This window comes from Bombina bombina, chromosome 5 (assembly GCF_027579735.1).
Source record: "Bombina bombina isolate aBomBom1 chromosome 5, aBomBom1.pri, whole genome shotgun sequence".
NCBI lineage: Eukaryota > Metazoa > Chordata > Amphibia > Anura > Bombinatoridae > Bombina > Bombina bombina.
Window position 1 is genome coordinate 935,953,197 of NC_069503.1, and position 22,681 is coordinate 935,975,877.

Sequence of the window (22,681 nt, forward strand, 5' to 3'; positions counted from 1 at the left end):
AAATACTTACCTGTGAAATAAAACCTAAGCTAGCTACAATATAACTAATAGTGAAAAAATCCTATTGGCTGATGCAGTCAGCCAATAGGATTGAGCTTAAATTGACTGTTTGGATAAGCCAATAGGATTGAGCTCACATTCTATTGGCTGTTCCAATCAGCCAATAGGATTGAAGCTCAATCCTATTGGCTGATTGTATCAGCCAATAGGATTTTTTCACCTTTAATTCCGATTGGCTGATAGAATTCTATCAGCCAATCGGAATTCAAGAGATGCCATCTTGGATGATGTCATTTAAAGAAGAATTCATTCTTGAAGAGCTGTTGGAAGAAGAGGATGCTCCACGCCGGATGTCTTGAAGATGGAGCCGCTCCGCGTCAGAAGGATGAAGATAGAAGATGCCGTCTGGATGAAGGCTTCTGCCCGTCTGGAGGAACATTTCTTGCCGCTTGGATGAAGACTTCTCCCGGCTTCGATGAGGACTTCTTGCCGCTTGGATGAAGACTTCTCCCGGCTTCGTTGAGGATGGATGTCCGGTCTTCAAAAACTGTAAGTTGATCTTCAGGGGTTAGTGTTAGTTTTGTTTAAGGGTTTATTGGGTGGGTTTTATTTTTAGCTTAGGGTTTGGGCTGAAAAAGAGCTAAATGCCCTTTTAAGGGCAATGCCCATCCAAATGCCTTTTCTGGGAAATGGGGAGCTTAGGTTTTTTAGATAGGATTTTATTTGGGTGGGTCGGTTGTGTGGGTGGTGGGTTTTACTGTTGGGGGGTTGTTTATATTATTTTTTTACAGGTAAAAGAGATTATTTCTTTGGGGCAATGCCCCGCAAAAGGCCCTTTTAAGGGCTATTGGCAGTTAAGTTTAGGCTAGGGTTTTTTTATTTTGGGGGGCTTTTTTATTTCGATAGGGCTATTAGATTAGGTGTACTTAGTTTAAATATTTGATCATTTCTTTTTTATTTTGTTTAATTTAGTGTTTGTTTTTTTGTAATTTAGTTAATTGTATTTAATTAATCTAATTTATTTAATTGTAGTGTAAGGTTAGGTGTTAGTGTAAGACAGGTTAGGTTTTATTTTACATGCAAATTTGTATTTATTTTAACTAGGTAGTTAGTAAATAGTTAATAACTATTTACTAACTAATCTACCTAGTTAAAATAAATATAAACTTAGCTGTGAAATAAAAATAAAACCTAAGATAGCTACAATGTAACTATTAGTTATATTGTAGCTATCTTAGGGTTTATTTTACAGGTAAGTATTTAGTTTTAAATAGGAATTATTTAGTTAATGATAGTTATCTGTATTAGATTTATTTTAATTATATTAAAGTTAGGGGTGTTAGGGTTAGACTTAGGGTTAGGTTTAGGGGTTAATAACTTTAGTATAGTGGCGGCGATGTTGGGGGTGGCAGATTAGGGGTTAATAAGTATAAGTAAGTACAGACGACATTGGGGGCGCAGATTAGGGGTTAATAAGTGTAGGTAGGTGGCGGCGATGTCAGGGGCAGCAGATTAGGGGTTAATAAGTGTAGGTAGGTGGCGGCGACATCGGGGCGGCAGATTAGGGGTTAATAAGTGTATTGTAGGTGTCAGCGATGTTGGGGCGGCAGATTAGGGGTTAATAAGTATAATGTAGGTGTCAGCGATGTCGGGGGCGGCAGATTAGGGGTGTTTAGACTCGGGGTTTATGTTAGGTGTAAACATAACTTTTCTTTCCCCATAGGAATCAATGGGGCTGCGTTATGGAGCTTTAGCCGGATCTCCCCATTGATATCTATGGGGAAATCGTGCACGAGCACGTAAAACCAGCTCAAAGCAGCGCTGGTATTTGAGTGCGGTATGAAGCTCAACGCTGACATATTGCCTGCTAACGCCAGGTTTTTGCAAACCTGTAACAGCAGCGCTATAGGGAGGTGAGCGGTGACAATAACTTGCAAGTTAGCACCGAGCTGCTCCTAACGCAAAACTCGTAATCTAGACGAAAGTTATTATTGAAATAAATATATAAAAAGGGATTAAAAGTGATATGGTATATGACAAGGTGTTTAAGAAGGGCTCAACGGTATGTATGTGTAGGTATATATATATATATATATCCATTCATGGCCAAAAATATTGGCACCCCTGCATTTCTGTCAGATAATGCACCACATCGCCCATAAAATTGTTGTAATTACAAATGTTTAGGCATTCTTCTCCTGTTTATTTTTGTTTGTTTGTATTGGTATGTCACAAAAAAGTGGAGAAAAAAAGCCAAATTCCACGCAAAATTCCAAAATTGGACTGGACACAATTATTGGCTCCCTAAATTTAATATTTGGTAGCACACCCCTTGGAAAAAAATAACTACTTGAATTTTGGACCACTCTTCTTTCAAAAACTGCTCCAGGTCTCTCAGATTGGAAGGGTTCCTTTTCCCAACTGCTGTTTTGAGATCTCTCCACAGGTGCTCTATGGGATTGAGATCTAGGCTCATTGCTGGCCAGTTCAGTACTCTCTAGCGCTTTGTCTTAAACCATTTCTCTGTGCTTTTTGACGTGTGCTTTGGGTCATTGTCCTGCTGTAAGACCTATGACATCTGTCGGAGACCCAACTTTCTGACACTGGGCCCTATATTGCACCACCAAATTCTTTGGTAGTCTTCAGATTTCATAATGCCATGCACATAGTCAAGACATCCTGTGCCTGAAGTAGCAAAGCAACCCCAAAACATCAGTGAACCTCCACCATGTTTGACTGTAGTCCCTACAGTATTCTTTTCTTTAAAAGCCTCATTTCTTTTTCTGAAGACAGTAGAATGATGGGCTTTACCAAAAAGCTGTAATTTTGTTTCATCTGCCAACAGCACATTCTCCCAAAAGGATTTTGGCTTCCTCAGGTAAGTTTTGGCAAACTCCAATCTGGCTTTTTTATGTTTCTGTGTCTGCAGTGGGGTCCTCCTGGGTCTCCTACCATAGCGTCCCTTTTCATTCAGATGGAGATGTATAGTGCGAGCTGACACATTTGTACCTTGTGCTTAAAGGTTAGCTTGAATTTGTCTGGAAGTTGATCGAGGTTCTTTATCCACCATTCGAACAATCTTTTGTTGCAATCTTTAATCAATTTTTCTCTTTCAGCCACGTCCAGGGAGATTAGCTACAGTGCCATGGGCTGTAAACTTCTTGACAATGTTGCGCACAGTGGACACAGGAACATTAAAGGGACACTGAACCCAAATTTTGTCTTTCGTGATTCAGATAGAGCATGCAATTTTAAGCAACTTTCTAATTTACTCCTAATATTATTATTTTTTTCGTCCACTTGCTATCTTTATTTGAAAAAGAAGGCATCTAAGCTTTTTTATTGGTTCAGGGCTCTGGACAGCAGTTTTTGCAAGTTGTTCACCAAAAATGGCCTGGCAATCTAAAGTTACATTCTTGCATTTCAAATAAAGATACCAAGAGAATGAATAAAATGTGATAATAGGAGTAAAATAGAAAGTTGCTTAAAATGTCATGCTCTATCTGAATCACAAAAGAAAAAAAATTGGGTTCAGTGTCCCTTTAACCCCTTAGTGACCAGAGCACTTTTCCATTTTCTGTCCGTTTGGGACCAAGGCTATTTTTACATTTCTGCGGTGTTTGTGTTTAGCTGAAATTTTCCTCTTACTCATTTACTGTACCCACACATATTATATACCGTTTTTCTCGCCATTAAATGGACTTTCTAAAAATACCATTATTTTCATCATATCTTATCATTTACTATAAAAAAAATTATAAAATATGAGGAAAAATGGAAAAAAACACACTTTTTCTAACTTTGAACCCCAAAATCTGTTACATATCTACAACCACCAAAAAACACCCATGCTAAATTGTTTCTAAATTTTGTCCTGAGTTTAGAAATACCCAATGTTTACATCTTCTTTGCTTTTTTTGTAACTTATAGGGCCATAAATACAAGTAGCACTTTGCTATTTTCAAACCATTTTTTTTCAAAATTAACGCTAGTTACATTAGAACACTAATATCTTTCAGGAATCCCTGAATATCCATTGACATGTATATATTTTTTTTTAGAAGACATCCCAAATTATTGATCTAGGCCCATTTTGGTATATTTCATGCCACCATTTCACCGCCAAATGCGATCAAATACAAAAAATTGTTCACTTTTTCACAAATTTTTTCACAAACTTTCAGTTTCTCACTGAAATTATTTACATACTGCTTGTGCAATTATGGCATAAATGGTTGCAAATTCTTCTCTGGGATCCCCTTTGTTCAGAAATAGCAGACATATATGGCTTTGGCATTGCTTTTTGGTAATTAGAAGGCCGCTAAATGCCACTGCGCACCACACGTGTATTATGCCCAGCAGTGAAGGGGTTAATTAGGGAGCATGTAAGGAGCTTTTTGGGGTAATTTTAGCTTTAGTGTAGTGTAGTAGACAACCCCAAGTATTGATCTAGGCCCATTTTGGTATATTTCATGCCACCATTTCACCGCCAAATGCGATCAAATTAAAAAAAACGTAAAATTTTTCATAATTTTAGGTTTCTCACTGAAATAATTTACAAACAGCTTGTGCAATTATGGCACAAATGGTTGTAAATGCTTCTCTGGGATCCCCTTTGTTCAGAAATAGCAGACATATATGACTTTGGAGTTGCTTTTTGGTAATTAGAATGCTGCTAAATGGCGCTGCGCATCACACGTGTATTATGGCTAGCAGTGAAGGGGTCAATTAGGTAGCTTGAAGGGAGCTTGCAGGGTTAATTTTAGCTTTAGTGTAAAGATCAGCCTCCCACCTGAAACATCAGACCCCCTGATCCCTCCCAAACATCTCTCTTCCCTCCCCTACCCCACAAATGTCCCCGCCATCTTAAGTACTGGCAGAAACTCTGCCAGTACTAAAATAAAAGGTATATTTGGGCTTTTTTGTGCATTTTTTGTTAACATATTTACATATGCTTCTGTGTAGGGATCCCCCTTAGCCCCCAACCTCACTGATCCCCCACTAAACAGCTCTCTAACCCTCCCCCTCTGACTTAATGTGCGCCATCTTGGGTACTGGCAGCTGTCTGCCAGTACCCAGTTTAGTGAAAAAAAGCTTTTTTTTAAATAAAATATGTCCCTTTTCTGTAGTGTAGCTTCCCCCCCCCCAAGACCAACCCCCACCCCTTCCAGATCCCTTAGATGGTTTTTAAAATAAAGTTTATTACATTTTTTTTTTACTTTTACTTTTTAACTTTTCTGTAGTGTAGCGGTTCCCACCCGCTCCCGCCCCGTGCACGCGCCCGCCCGCCCGCCACCCCCCGTGCACGCGCGCGCGCCCGTGCGCGCCCCCGACGGTCCCGATCCCGATCCCGCCCCCCGTGACGTCACGCGCAACACTGATGGCCGCCCACCCGCCTCCCAATTCGGCTCCCACCCACCAACGATATCGGCCATCGATGTCCGGTGCAGAGAGGGCCACAGAGTGGCTCTCTCTGCATCGGATGGCCATGTATGGTTATTGCAGGATGCCTCCATATCGAGGCATCACTGCAATAACCGGAAAGCAGCTGGAAGCGAGCAGGATCGCTTCCAGCTGCTTTCCACACCGAGGACGTGCAGGGTACGTCCTCAGGCATTAACTGCCTTTTTTTTGAGGACGTACCCTGCACGTCCTCGGTCATTAAGGGGTTAAGATCTCTGGAGATGGCCTTGTAACCTTGAGATTGTCCATGCTTTTCTACAATTTTTGTTCTCAAATCCTCAGACAATTCTTTGCTGCTCTTTCTCTTCTCCATGCTCAGTGTGGCACACAGAGACACACAACAGAAAGGTTGAGTCAATTTTCACCATTTTAACTGGTTGCCGGTGTGATTTCTATATTGTCAGCACCTGTTAATTGATACAGGTGAGTTTAATTACAAATTGCAGGAGCATCACAAACTTGGAATTATTTCTTACAATTTTGAGAAAGTGCCAATAATTTTGTCCAGTCCATTTTTAGAGTTTTGTGTGGAATGTGTCAGATTTGGGGGTTTGTTTCTCAACTTTTTTGTGTCATAGCAATACAAACAAAATAAATAACATGAGAATGCCTAAACATTTGTAATTGCAACAATTTTCTGGGCGAAGTGATGCATTGTGTGACAGAAATAAAGGGGTGCCAATGTTTTTGTCCATGACTATATATATATACTGTATATATGTGTGTGTGTGTGTTTATATGTGTACATATGTATGTTTGCACATACATACATATAAACACACGCATATACTGTATATATATATATATATATATATACACATACAAATATATATATATATATATATACACATAGTGACTACACAAGCAAAACAAAGCACTCTCTAGTCTTATAAAGTGAAAATATCTTTAATCCGTATTCAATTGTTATGGAATAAATATGGATAGGGATTAATGGGACTGTCAACACCAGATTTTTTTTGCTATTTACAAAGATAGATAATCCCTTTATTACCCATTCCCCAGTTTTGCATAACTAACACTGTTATAATAATACACATTTTACCTCTGTGATTACTTTGTATCTAAGCCTCTGCAAATTTCCCCCTTATTTCAGTTCTTTTGACAGACTTGAATTTTAGCCAATCAGTGCTCACTCCTAGGTAACTTCATGTGCGTGAGCTTAATGTTATCTATATGAAACACATGAACTAACACCCTCTAGGGGTGAAAAATGTCAAAATGCATTCAGATTAGAGGCGGCCTTCAAGGTCTAAGAAATTAGCATATGAACCTCCTAGGTTTAGCTTTCAACTAAGAGACCAAAGCAAAATTGGTGATAAAAGTACATTTCAAAGTTGTTTAAAATCATGAAAGTTTATTTTGGACTTGACTGTCCCTTCAATATATTCCAGTTTGTGGGAGTGCACTTATGTAGTTGCTATATATGCACATCCCTTTTTAACAAAGTGAATATTTTTTTTAATAGAAATATTTTGAATACCTATGTTCTTCAGTTAGGAGATGTTAGTTTTATTTTTGAATTTACATGTATGTATATATGCTATATATATTTCTGCACTCATAAATATATATATATATATATATATATATATATATATATATATATATATATATATATATATATATAAATATTTATATTTTAAATATATATCTATACATATATATATACATATACACACTCATATAAATATATAGCTATAGATATATATTTTAAATATTTTCTTCTAAGTAAAGATTAGCACATGAGCGAAAGTCAGAAGAGGCTTTTGTAGAGCTCCCCATAGAAGTCTATTGGGAAAGGGCATTAGTGCGGTCCCACTATCTGACCTCCTGATGTTGGCGCGCCTAAGTCTTTCAATCGCAAGCTAACTTTTTATTTTCAATTTGTAACACGAGTGCAAGAATAGGAGTGCTATTCATTTAACTTAAGAGCTGTTAGTGCTAATATTTTGTGCTTCACTTGTAATCTATGAAAACTTAATTTTAAAGCAGCAATGCCCTACTTTGAGCTACCTGAACTCATCTGGCGAGCCAATAACAAGAGGCTTATGAATGAAGCCACCGATCATCAGATTACTAGAATTGGTTATGCAGTTTTTGCTATTTGTTTATTTTTATTTTTACAGTGATTTGTTCAGTTTATGATTTATACAAATACATAACACTTCTGGACCAGTAAAAACAGTAGATTTGCATAATCAACAAATGCATGATAACAAGACAATGCAATAGCACTTAGGGGTAGATTTATCATATGTTGGACGGACATGATTATTTTTAGCGGATCATGTCCGCCCGACATCGCTAAATGCCGACAGCATACGCTGTCTGCATTTAACATTCTACAAGCATTTCGAATTAAATGCTTGTGCAATGCCGCCCCCCTGCACATTTGCGGCCAATCGGCTACTAGCAGGGGGTGTCAATCATAGCAATCGTATCTGATCAGGATGATTGCTGTCCGCCACCTCAGAAGTGGCAGATGAGTTAAGGAGCAGCGGTCTTATGACCGCTGCTTCTTAACTTAAAGGGACAGTAAAGTCATATATCGATTGTCATAGACTCACCCATGTGGTCAGTTAGAAACCAGTAGTGCATTTCTGATCCTTCAACAAATGATACCAAGAGAATGAACACAATTTGACATTAGACGTAAACTGGAAAGTTGTTTAAAATTGTAAGTTCTACTGTACCTAAATTCTGAAAGAAAATTTTTGGGTTTCATGTCCCTTTAAATTTCAGGCGGACCTGAAACTTCGGGGGTAAATTGTAGCATCTACTGCTTGATAAATCAACCCCTTAGTCTAAATTTCAAATGAGTAGATTATTTTTCTTACAAATTTCAAAGTTATGTCTATTTCCACTTCCACTGGATCATGTGACAGCCATCAGCCAATCACAAATACGTACGTATAAAAAGACTGTGCACATTTTGTTAATGGAAGTAAATTGGAAAGTTGTTTAAAACTGCATGCTCTAGCTGAATCATGAAAGTTTAATTTTGACTTGAGTGTCCCTTTACGTGCTAGTCTAAATTTATTAATACAGGGAAATTAATATACTTAAATTGATAATCCAATTAATTACTATTTGTAATTATTTCCTGTTGTTCCTAACATCATAGCAGTTAAATATCCTCTTTTTTGTGATAATTTATAAGAACGCACTTTTAAATTAAAAATGAACATTAGGGAATAGGACAATAGGTTAAAATTCTTCATTTCCTAATTATGTTCCAAGCTTTTAACACAAATAAAAAATTGCAAATTATACTTAGTTTAAAAAAGTTAATTGTTTAGTGTGTAAGTTAATGCTTTTTGGGAGCTCATGTCTGTAAACCACATTCATTTTAAAACTGACCTAGCGCAGAGAAAACCCTCTACCCCAACACCATAGGCAATAACAAATATGACCAAAAAAAAAGAAAAAGAAGAAAAAATGTTCTGACATATCACAAAATTTATAGCTAAAATTTCACTGGACAAGTTAGGAATTTTTATTTGTTCTTTCTTTTTTTAACTATCTTTAACATTGAATGGCCTGGTAACTTTTTGTCACTGGACTAGTAACTTTTCTCCCTTGACCAGTAGTTATGTTTTCCAACCCGTATTCAATGGTCAAATCATACAATTAATCTTTAATTCATATTTTACAGACATTTGCATAAACAGAAAACATTTATCAGTGCATGTCATAGCTTACTAAGTATCAGTGCAAACATGAATTAATAAATAGAACCATAGTCTTCGAAAGAAAGATAAACAGTTAAAGGGACACTAAACCCAAAATCTTTCTTTCATAATTCAGACAGATAATACAATTTTAAACAACATTCCAATTTACTTATATTGTCTAATTGGCTTCATTCTTTAGATATCCTTTGTTAAAGAAATAGCAATGCACACGGGCAGCCAATCACAGGAGGCATCTATGTGCAGCCACCAATCAGAAGCTAATAAGCCTATCTAGATATGCTTTTCAGGAAAGAATATCAAGAGAATGAAGCAAATTAGATAATAGAAGTAAATTAGAAAGTTGTTTAAAATGGTATTCTCTATCTGAATCATGAAAGAAAAAAATTGGGTTTAATGTCCCTTTAAAGGAACATGAAACCCAATATTTTTCTTTGTTGGCTCAAATAGAGCACACGTTTAAAAAAAAATTCCAGTTTACTTCCATTATCAATTTTGCTTCTTTCTCTTGGTATCCTTTATTGAAGGAGCAGCAACAAACTACTGGAAGCTACAGTAGCTGAACGCATTGGTAGGTCAATAACACAAGGCATATATATGCAGCCATCAATCTGCAGCTAGCTCCAAGATCCATAGAGTAAATATGGATGCTTTTCAACAAGGGATATGAAGAGAACAAAGAAAATTAGCTAATAGAAGTAAATTAGAAAGTTGTTTAAAATGGTATGCTGTAGCTGAATAATGAAAGGGACATTTTAGGTTTCATGACCCTTTAAAGGGACATATAATTTGAAACTGAAATGTACATTTCAACTTTTAATAGAGGAAATTTTGCAATATACAATATGTATTAGGAAACATGCTCCTTGTAAAAGCTATCACTTTCAGCAGTATATGCACATATGGTGCATATGCCCCATGCATCCTCATTAAACACTGCACCTACACAGAAAGTGTGTATCATGTAAGAGATTACTTAAAGGAACATGAAAGTCAAAATTAATCTTTCATGATTCAGATAAAGCATTTTAAAAGCGTTCCAATTTACTTCAATTATCAAACTTACTTCCTTCTCCTCGTTTCCTGCACATTTTCTGGCCACTATAGGTTGGGTGTGCTTAGAACAATATTCTTAACAATGTATATGTAATATAATGTTTAGCACTAGAGAGTACCAGAGTGTGTATAACAATGTATATGTAATATAATGTTTAGCACTAGAGAGCACCAGAGTGTGTATAACAATGTATATGTAATATCATGTTTAGCACTAGAGAGCGCCAGAGTGTGTATAACAATGTATATGTAATATAATGTTTAGCACTAGAGAGCACCAGAGTGTGCATAACAATGTATATGTAATATAATGTTTAGCACTAGAGAGCGCCAGAGTGTGTATAACAATGTATATGTAATATAATGTTTAGCACTAGAGAGTACCAGAGTGTGTATAGCAATGTATATGTAATATAATGTTTAGCACTAGAGAGCGCCAGAATGTGTATAACAATGTATATGTAATATAATGTTTAGCACTAGAGAGTGTATAACAATGTATATGTAATATAATGTTTAGCACTAGAGAGCACCAGACTGTGTATAACAATGTATATGTAATATCATGTTTAGCACTAGAGAGCACCAGAGTGTGTATAACAATGTATATGTAATATAATATTTAGCACTAGAGAGCCCCAGAGTGTGTATAACAATGTATATGTAATATAATGTTTAGCACTAGAGAGCGCCAGAGTGTGTATAACAATGTATATGTAATATAATGTTTAGCACTAGAGAGCACCAGACTGTGTATAACAATGTATATGTAATATAATGTTTAGCACTAGAGAGCGCCAGAGTGTGTATAACAATGTATATGTAATATAATGTTTAGCACTAGAGAGTACCAGAGTGTGTATAACAATGTATATGTAATATAATGTTTAGCACTAGAGAGCGCCAGAGTGTGTATAACAATGTATATGTAATATAATGTTTAGCACTAGAGAGCACCAGAGTGTGTATAGCAATGTATATGTAATATAATGTTTAGCACTAGAGAGCACCAGAGTGTGTATAACAATGTATATGTAATATAATGTTTAGCACTGGAGAGCGCCAGAGTGTGTATAGCAATGTATATGTAATATAATGTTTAGCACTAGAGAGCACCAGAGTGTGTATAGCAATGTATATGTAATATAATGTTTAGCACTAGAGAGCGCCAAAGTGTGTATAACAATGTATATGTAATATAATGTTTAGCACTAGAGAGCCCCAGAGTGTGCATAACAATGTATATGTAATATAATGTTTAGCACTAGAGAGCACCAGAGTGTGTATAACAATGTATATGTAATATAATGTTTAGCATTAGAGAGCCCCAGAGTGTGCATAACAATGTATATGTAATATAATGTTTAGCACTAGAGAGCCCCAGAGTGTGTATAACAATGTATATGTAATATAATGTTTAGCACTAGAGAGCACCAGAGTGTGTATAGCAATGTATATGTAATATAATGTTTAGCACTAGAGAGCGCCAGAGTGTGTATAACAATGTATATGTAATATAATGTTTAGCACTAGAGAGCACCAGAGTGTGTATGGCAATGTATATGTAATATAATGTTTAGCACTAGAGAGCACCAGAGTGTGTATAGCAATGTATATGTAATATAATGTTTAGCACTAGAGATCGCCAAAGTGTGTATAACAATGTATATGTAATATAATGTTTAGCACTAGAGAGCACCAGAGTGTGTATAGCAATGTATATGTAATATAATGTTTAGCACTAGAGAGCGCCAGAGTGTGTATAACAATGTATATGTAATATAATGTTTAGCACTAGAGAGCGCCAGATTGTGTATAACAATGTATATGTAATATAATGTTTAGCACTAGAGAGCCCCAGAGTGTGCATAACAATGTATATGTAATATAATGTTTAGCACTAGAGAGTACCAGAGTGTGTATAGCAATGTATATGTAATATAATGTTTAGCACTAGAGAGCGCCAGATTGTGTATAACAATGTATATGTAATATAATGTTTAGCACTAGAGAGTACCAGAGTGTGTATAACAATGTATATGTAATATAATGTTTAGCACTAGAGAGTACCAGAGTGTGTATAACAATGTATATGTAATATAATGTTTAGCACTAGAGAGTGTATAACAATGTATATGTAATATCATGTTTAGCACTAGAGAGCACCAGACTGTGTATAACAATGTATATGTAATATAATGTTTAGCACTAGAGAGCCCCAGAGTGTGCATAACAATGTATATGTAATATAATGTTTAGCACTAGAGAGTACCAGAGTGTGTTTAGCAATGTATATGTAATATAATGTTTAGCACTAGAGAGTACCAGAGTGTGTATAGCAATGTATATGTAATATAATGTTTAGCACTAGAGAGCACCAGAGAGTGTATAACAATGTATATGTAATATAATGTTTAGCACTAGAGAGCGCCAGAGTGTGTATAACAATGTATATGTAATATAATGTTTAGCACTAGAGAGCGCCAGAGTGTGTATAACAATGTATATGTAATATAATGTTTAGCACTAGAGAGCACCAGAGTGTGTATAACAATGTATATGTAATATAATGTTTAGCACTAGAGAGCACCAGAGTGTGTATAACAATGTATATGTAATATAATGTTTAGCACTAGAGAGCACCAGACTGTGTATAACAATGTATATGTAATATAATGTTTAGCACTAGAGCACCAGAGTGTGTATAGCAATGTATATGTAATATAATGTTTAGCACTAGAGAGCGCCAGAGTGTGTATAACAATGTATATGTAATATAATGTTTAGCACTAGAGAGCGCCAGAGTGTGCATAACAATGTATATGTAATATAATGTTTAGCACTAGAGAGCGCCAGAGTGTGTATAACAATGTATATGTAATATAATGTTTAGCACTAGAGAGCGCCAGAGTGTGTATAACAATGTATATGTAATATAATGTTTAGCACTAGAGAGTACCAGAGTGTGTATAACAATGTATATGTAATATAATGTTTAGCACTAGAGAGTGTATAACAATGTATATGTAATATAATGTTTAGCACTAGAGAGCGCCAGAGTGTGTATAACAATGTATATGTAATATAATGTTTAGCACTAGAGAGCACCAGACTGTGTATAACAATGTATATGTAATATAATGTTTAGCACTAGAGAGCACCAGAGTGTGTATAACAATGTATATGTAATATAATGTTTAGCACTAGAGAGCACCAGAGTGTGCATAACAATGTATATTTAATATAATGTTTAGCACTAGAGAGCACCAGAGTGTGTATAGCAATGTATATGTAATATAATGTTTAGCACTAGAGAGCACCAGAGTGTGTATAACAATGCATATGTAATATAATGTTTAGCACTAGAGAGCACCAGAGTGTGTATAGCAATGTATATGTAGTATAATGTTTAGCACTAGAGAGTACCAGAGTGTGTATAGCAATGTATATGTAATATAATGTTTAGCACTAGAGAGTACCAGAGTGTGTATAACAATGTATATGTAATATAATGTTTAGCACTAGAGAGTACCAGACTGTGTATAACAATGTATATGTAATATCATGTTTAGCACTAGAGAGTACCAGAGTGTGTATAACAATGTATATGTAATATAATGTTTAGCACTAGAGAGCACCAGAGTGTGTATAACAATGTATATGTAATATAATGTTTAGCACTAGAGAGCGCCAGAGTGTGTATAGCAATGTATATGTAATATAATGTTTAGCACTAGAGAGTACCAGAGTGTGCATAACAATGTATATGTAATATAATGTTTAGCACTAGAGAGCGCCAGAGTGTGTATAACAATGTATATGTAATATCATGTTTAGCACTAGAGAGCACCAGAGTGTGTATAGCAATGTATATGTAATATAATGTTTAGCACTAGAGAGTGCCAGAGTGTGTATAACAATGTATATGTAATATCATGTTTAGCACTAGAGAGTACCAGAGTGTGTATAACAATGTATATGTAATATAATGTTTAGCACTAGAGAGCGCCAGAGTGTGCATAACAATGTATATGTAATATAATGTTTAGCACTAGAGAGTACCAGAGTGTGCATAACAATGTATTTGTAATATAATGTTTAGCACTAGAGAGCGCCAGAGTGTGTATAACAATGTATATGTAATATAATGTTTAGCACTAGAGAGCACCAGAGTGTGTATAACAATGTATATGTAATATAATATTTAGCACTAGAGAGCACCAGAGTGTGTATAACAATGTATATGTAATATAATGTTTAGCACTAGAGAGCACCAGAGTGTGTATAGCAATGTATATGTAATATAATGTTTAGCACTAGAGAGCGCCAGAGTGTGTATAACAATGTATATGTAATATAATGTTTAGCACTAGAGAGCGCCAGAGTGTGCATAACAATGTATATGTAATATAATGTTTAGCACTAGAGAGCGCCAGAGTGTGTATAACAATGTATATGTAATATAATGTTTAGCACTAGAGAGCGCCAGAGTGTGTATAACAATGTATATGTAATATCATGTTTAGCACTAGAGAGCACCAGAGTGTGTATAACAATGTTACAAAACACTGCTGCCATAAAGTGCTTAAGAGACATGCACACTCCTGAGCCTACCTAAGTATTCCCTTCAACAAAACCACAAAAGCAAATAAACCAAGAGAGTGATGCCCATTTGATAGTATAATTCATTTAGAACGTCATTTAAATGTTTTGACGGTCATGTCCCTTTAATTTAAGCCATTTAATCCACCACCAAGTCTCTGGTGCTGTGTTTGCATGCTGGTGCATGGAGCATGTGCAGAATATGTGTGCATGCTTCTGATAGCAATAGTTTACAGTACTATATGAGTAATATATTGTAAAAAGCAGGTTATACATTACAATGCAAAGTTTTAGTTTGTTTTTTTGATGTACTGTTTACATTATAGCCTCACTGATTGGTTCAGGGGGCTGTCAGGGCAGCACAGTTTAAGGTATGGAGCAGATTGTTTCCCTGCAAATGCAACGTGACCTAGTCTATTAAGAAATAGTCCAAGGGGTTTACTACAGCGAATCATGTCCGGTCAACATTGCTAAATGTCAGCATGTATCATTGCACAAGCATTTCTAGTGAAATGCTTGTGCAATGCTTTCCCCTGCTCACTGGTGGCCAATCGGCCGCTAGCAGGGGCTGTCAATCATCCGGATCTTATAACCTCTGCTTATTAACTTCCGTTTTTGGCGAGCCTCAAGCGATGGGCCTACTAAGCATCTTTCGCTGCTTCATAAAGCGAGTCCCAAATCTGCTAAATTTCTGTGCCGTGATCCTTAAAGGGACATTAGAGACTAGATTTTTTTTTGCATAAATGTTTTGTAGATGATCCATTTATATAGCCCATACAGTTTTTTTTTTTTTTTATGTATAGTTTTGCTTATTTTTAAATAGCATTGCTCTGATTTTCAGACTCCTAACCAAGCCCCCGACGTATACCTACTCCAGCTTGCTTCTGTTTCCGTAAAGGGTCTTTTCATATGCAAATGAAGGGGGAGGGGGAGGGTCTGATATTTCCCACTTGCAGTCGGTGTTCGAGTAACCTTTTAAATAGAGCTAAACTGGAAGCTTCTAAGTAAGTTTTTAAACGGTTTTATACTGGATTTTCATATCAGTATCTGTGCATATTATTCTTTATAGTAGTGTCTATTACATGCACTTACAGTATATGAAAATTGGTGTATACTGTCCCTTTAAAGACCAGGAATATGTGCTGTGTATACGTGTCCAGATAACAGGTTAAATTCTTGATTAATCATGTAACTTGAGTCTCGTAAGCATATTGAAAATATCAAACACTGTCCTTAGTAGCACTTATGTTAGTGGTTCATTATATGAATGAGTGGATGTTGAAGGTGGTAACATTGAGATTTTTAGAAAATGCTTCATTGTATATCTGAAATTAGTATTATGTACAGTGCCCCCTTCAGTGATATAGCCATAAAACAGTTTCTATTTACAATGTAATTTTATCATCATTCTTTTCTTTAAGAGTTACTATTGTATATTTTTCTAAAAGACTTTAATTCTTCCTATCTACTTAACTGACTCTCAGAAATATAATACATTTAATTATGTTTTCCAATGCTTAGCCATAATTTTGTGCATGCTGCTGCTGTTAAACTATACAAATCTAGGAGACTTATTGATCTGTCTTTCGTATATTAGCATCTTGTTACTGCTGTGTCTTAAGTCTCCCCAGTAGGCAGGAAACTGCAATAATAACTGTAAACTCTGCAATTAGACCCTGTACATGTAAGTTATGCTTCTATTCAGCTGGAACACAAGCTTGACTGAAGATCTGTTTTATGCAAATGTTTTAAACACTTTTTTTTTTAATTTTAACATCTTTTCCTCTAAAAATAAAAGTATATTTTATTTATGAGATTCAGGTTGTTTTTTGCATTAGAGTGAAATTCAACAACAGTGTGCATATATATATATATACACATACATATATATATATATATATATATATATACACATATATATATATATATATATATATATACATACACACACATGCACACACACATATACATACATACACCCCCCCACGCACATATGCATACACACTCACATATGCATACACTCACACATGCATACAAACACACATTTGCATACACACACACATATGCATACACACACATATGCATATACACACATATGCATGAACACATACATACTCACATACACATACACAAACACACATATGCATACGCACACACTCACATACACATACACAAACACACATATGCAAGCACACACAAACACACACGTGTCCATGCAAACACACACACATATTTTTGTACACACACATACTCACACATAAACACACACACACATGTGCATGCAAACACACACACACACATATGCATGTACACACACATATACATGCACACCCAAACACACACATGTGCATGCAAACACACACACGTATGCATGTACACACACACACATATGCATGCACACGTACACACATAATCACACACACACATGCATATTCAGGCACACACACACAAATAAATATACACACTCACACGCATGCACACACACACACATACAAGTACCAAACAGTTATAAGCATCTATCATCCAATTAGCATTAGAATGGCATAAATAGCTTTTCACTTCACATTTATTAAGGCAAGAAATTCTGTTTAAATACTGCTCTTTCATATAAATTATAAACTGCTCCTTTAAAAGGATATTAAAGGGATATGATATAAGTGCAAAAAATAAATTAAATCTAATATAATGTATTAGAGTATTTTATTATTGCCCTGTTGCTTGCATATAGCTGTATGTTTTACCCCTGCAAAGAGACCTAACAGAACACATCTGATGAGCCAATGAGGCATAAGTGTGTAGCCATCAGTTACCAGCTAGTATACTTTTCAACAGTAGATAGCATGAGAACAAAGTAAATTTAATAACAGAAGTAATGTGAAAACTTTATTAAAACTGCATGCATGATTTGAAGATTTTTGAAAACCCAGGTTACAGATTTTGCTTTGTGGCCTTTCTAGGGAGAATAGGACAAAGTATATTTTAAGACAAAAGCGTTTTTAATGACTCTTAAATTAGAGAATTATGTAGTGATACCTTTTTAAGGCAATAGCATTCCATATGATATGAAAATAATTTGAGAATTTACTAGATTACTGTTCTTGTTATTCTTGCATCTGACATAAATAAATATAATAAGGAATAATATTACTAACCCGTATTTTGTTTTCTTGTTTCAGATATTGGCAATCATATCGATCTTATTTATTGTTCTATCAACAATTGCATTATCACTGAACACACTACCTGAGTTGCAAGAAACAGATGAATTTGGACAACCAAATGACAACCCTCAGCTTGCTCATGTTGAAGCTGTATGTATTGCCTGGTTCACAATGGAGTATCTTTTGCGTTTTCTTTCTTCACCAAATAAATGGAAGTTTTTTAAGGGCCCATTGAACATCATCGATTTATTGGCCATCTTACCCTACTATGTCACCATTTTCCTGACAGAATCAAACAAAAGTGTTCTTCAATTTCAAAATGTTAGACGCGTTGTTCAAATATTCCGTATTATGAGGATACTGCGTATCCTGAAGCTAGCCAGACATTCAACTGGCCTTCAGTCTCTAGGGTTTACTCTTAGAAGGAGTTATAATGAACTGGGATTATTGATATTATTTTTAGCAATGGGAATTATGATATTTTCCAGTTTAGTTTTCTTTGCTGAAAAAGATGAGGATGCAACAAAGTTTACTAGTATACCCGCATCATTTTGGTGGGCTACCATAACAATGACCACTGTTGGCTATGGAGACATTTACCCTAAAACATTATTGGGTAAAATAGTTGGGGGACTTTGTTGCATTGCTGGAGTACTTGTAATAGCATTACCAATACCAATTATTGTAAATAATTTCTCAGAGTTCTATAAGGAACAGAAAAGGCAAGAAAAGGCAATAAAGAGGAGAGAGGCACTTGAAAGAGCTAAACGGAATGGAAGTATTGTGTCCATGAATCTTAAAGATGCATTTGCTCGCAGCATGGAACTGATCGATATTGTTGTAGATAAAACAGGAGAGGAAACTAGTAAAACAGAAAAAACTAATGATAATCATTTATCTCCTAGTCGATGGAAATGGGCAAGAAGGACAATGTCTGAAACAAGCTCAAACAAATCATTTGACAATAAGTATCAGGAGGTTAGTCAACATGATTCACAAGAACTGTTGAACAATTCATCTTCTAGCCCTCAGCATCTCAGTGCACAAAAACTAGAAGAGCTCTATAATGAAATAACAAAAGCTCAGTCACATCCAAGTGTCAATTCAGTCTACATTGAACAGTCTGCTATCCCACCAGCATATGAGGAAGAAATAGAAATGGAAGAGGTTTCCTCAAATAGAAATCAACTTTCGGTAGCTCGTAGGGATGTAGTAACTGATATGAGAAGTGTTTCCAGCATTGACAGCTTTACAAGTTGTGCAACAGATTTTACTGAAACAGAAAGATCTCCTCTCACACCATTCCCTCATCTTGAAATTAGGTTCCCATCATACACTGTGTCTGAGGAAGGTAGTCAGAACATTAAAGTCTCTCATTTCTTGCCACGTTCAAAATACACAAGTTTTGCTCCCAAAGATGTAACGTTTGAATATAAGTTATCTGAAAATACTGTGAAAAATGATAATGGAAACCCTCAAATTTCTATGCAAGATCAAACTGGGAATGAAATTGAAAGTCCTCAAAGTTCATTGAACATTAACAATCCACTTAAAACAAAACCTTTGAAAGTTAACTTCAAAGAAACAAAAGGTAATTTCCAACCACCACAAACCAGTATTACAAGTCCAACACCAGTAAATACAGTAGAGCATCCTTTGTACACCCATCTTCAACTAAGTACACTTTTCCTTCATGATTTTCCAGCCCAGGACCAATCATCAAAGCCACAAACTGAAGGACAAAATGTACTTCCCAAAACATCTCCATCTCGTAATCCAAAATTTTTTGCACTCACTTCAAAAAAGAGAAGCAGTTTTACTGAAATAGATACAGAAGATGAAGACTTCTTGCAAATTTGTGGCACAAAAAATGATACTCAGGAGAAAATCAAGACAAACTGCATTGAGGAAAAATCTGATGGAAATCACATAACAGCTGAAAGTGCGGTAGTCTCACCACCAAAAAACATAAGTCAAAACTGTACTCAGGACATTTATCTTGCAGCAGATGACACAACGCAGGACAATAACCAGGAAGATAGTAAAGTGGAAAATCACCTATCCATTCCCGAAATCCACTCAGATACTGGGGAAACAGGGTATTGTCAAACACGTGAAACCAGCATGTGACTAGCTGTAAAAGCAATAATGACTTTTTTCTTAAAAGCACTAAGGTTGGTAACGCCTGTGAACTAAAAAAATAAATAAGAAAAGCCTCAAAGAAGTATATAAACTATTCATTTTGCATGGCATGAAGGATTGTTTAGTTTAAATAGTACAGGAACTACCTTTTGTAACAAAATATAAAATGATTCAACAGCGGTGTGTAATAAAGAAAGGTCTATTGAGAGCTGGTGTACTGAGAAGCCTGACATTCTTGATTCGTTAATCCACATTTGTAGATATGTCTTAGAACATTACAAAGCCGTGTAGAATTTGCACAAGAAAGGATTAAATGTCAATGCATGCATTAAGAAATATGGGAAATGAGGTGCTTCGAAATATTGGAAAGTCAATATATATGTACATAAGTGAGATGAAAGCACTATGATTTTAATAGTATGTATTGAAATCCCATATATGGGGCACAGGTACTTCCTTCAAAGTATACTGCTTGGAGGATTTGTAAAGACTTATGTTGCAAAAATTGCAACCTTGACATTAACCTGTACAGTGCCGGAGATGACTTCATTGCAGTGAGCTGATCTTGTGTTGAAGTTCTGCGGCTCTGGATAGGCTATGCATCTTAAATATCAAGCTTTCTGTTTAGAAATATTTGTTGGTTTTAACAGAGAGAATATATTTTTTTGTGCTATAAATCACTACAGATGTTGCTGTGTATAAAGCTTGTTTTGGGGTTGTTGTTTTTTTTCTTTCGTTTTTTTTTTTTTTTTTTTGCATTTCTTAATTAAACAAACAAAAAACAAATAAACTAAAAATAGGCAAGATTTAATAACTAGAAAGTGTAAAGACTGATGTTTCATATAAAACTTGCCAAAAAGTTACTAATAATAAAAATGTCCCAATGTCAAATACCAAAGTACAGTTATGATCAACAGAAAAATAGTGCCAATACCATGAAATATCACACCTAGCTAATTATATGTTGAATGTTGTGTAAAATTGTATGATTGTTTTTCTCTGATGGTAAAGCTGATTGAAACATTCCACATTTCCTTTTCAAAAACATGTTTAAAGGACATTAAACACTAAATACATGCTAGATAGAATGATGCATTCAAAGAAAAGATTAGTCCATGACTAACATGTAGATGTATTTTTTAAAGTTTCATTAGTTGTTTAAAAAGTGACAAAATAAGTGTAAAGTTTTAGTGTCTATAAAACACTGGGAGCTGCCATGTTGTAACTTGTGTTACCTTCTCTGCTGTGGCCAATTAGGGACAGTTATACATAGGTCATTAGAGTGTGCAGCCAATGGTTGTGCTGCATTTAACATGGTTCTGCACTTTCATTTCTAACAGGAACTGAAAAGCTCACAATTTCAGAATGGAATTACAGACAAATAGGACAAAATAAATAATGAAAGTATATTGCAGAGTTGTTTCATATATACAATTTATCATTTTATATTACCATCTCAAAGTGTTTAATGTCCCTTTAAGTAAATTAATAACATGTTAAAATACTACTATATTCACATTTCACATTTTTTGCTGAATTGTAATTTTTTTTAATTAATTTAAATTCATTTTTTGGGGAGAAAAATGTTTATTATTCAATTATTTATTATTTTCAACAGACTGGAAGTGGAACAACCCAATTATGTATATAATTTATTAGCATAAATGTAGCAATCTTTCTAAAATAGCCTTAATTTTATAGATAAAAACATACAAAATTGCATTTCCGAGGCAAGAATTAGTAAATTGGAATAATGTTACTTTAAAATTAAACCTCAATATAATTACATCTATACAAACCACTTGACTATTATAAGGAAAGACAACATTTTTCAGGTACCACAGTGGCACAAAGTGTTTACCAATCTTGATATATTTAGTGTCTTAAAATGCTTTTGTTTTGTTCAGTACGTCTATTATAAAATAGATCAAGTCCTTATTGCATCATTTAAGGCTCTGCATACATAATAATATGTATTTTTGATTAACCACAATTTGCATGTCTCTTCATTTAATATTGTCTTTGCACATTCTGAACTTCATAATTTCTGTGTTCATATAAACAGAAGGATTATAATTCAAAAATATTCTTACATATACCAGACTTTTCCCATAAATTTTGTGGCTAAGTAGAAGAATCTGCAAACCTTGGGGTACCAATATGGTCAAAATCTCTTTCTTTTCTGCATACATTTTGGTAGCTATATGATCAAAATGTTTGTTTCCTTCTTTAAATAATTTTGTTTTATGATAAAGTGTTTTCCAAAAAGAAAGTGCTGTGCTGATTGGTGCATATTTACTTTGTTTATTTTAATGTTTTATGAGAAATGTGGCATTTTCATTTTGCAAACATCTAAAACAGTATACACTACTCAATGATCCAAAGTTATATTTGCTTACATATTTGTTGTCCTTTGTCCCATTCAGTTTGGTGGCATCATGATGAAAACAATATCTGAATTATTGATACCCTTAACTAAGCAATACAGCTTGAAGGGACATGATACAAACATATTGAAGACATCAAATTATTTTCTCTTTGATG

At 35.0% G+C, this 22,681-nt stretch overlaps 1 protein-coding gene across 1 annotated transcript in view; it reads left to right on the forward strand.

The window, feature by feature from the left end:
* Nucleotides 1-20,345, forward strand: part of KCNB2 (potassium voltage-gated channel subfamily B member 2) — a 488,521-nt gene extending 468,176 nt beyond the window's left edge. Inside the window, exon 3 of the mRNA XM_053715124.1 lies at nucleotides 18,011-20,345. Coding sequence (XP_053571099.1) covers nucleotides 18,011-20,125 — 2,115 coding nt within the window. The 3' untranslated portion in view covers nucleotides 20,126-20,345. The remainder of the gene's footprint in view (nucleotides 1-18,010) is intronic.
* Nucleotides 20,346-22,681: the final 2,336 nt, after the last annotated feature.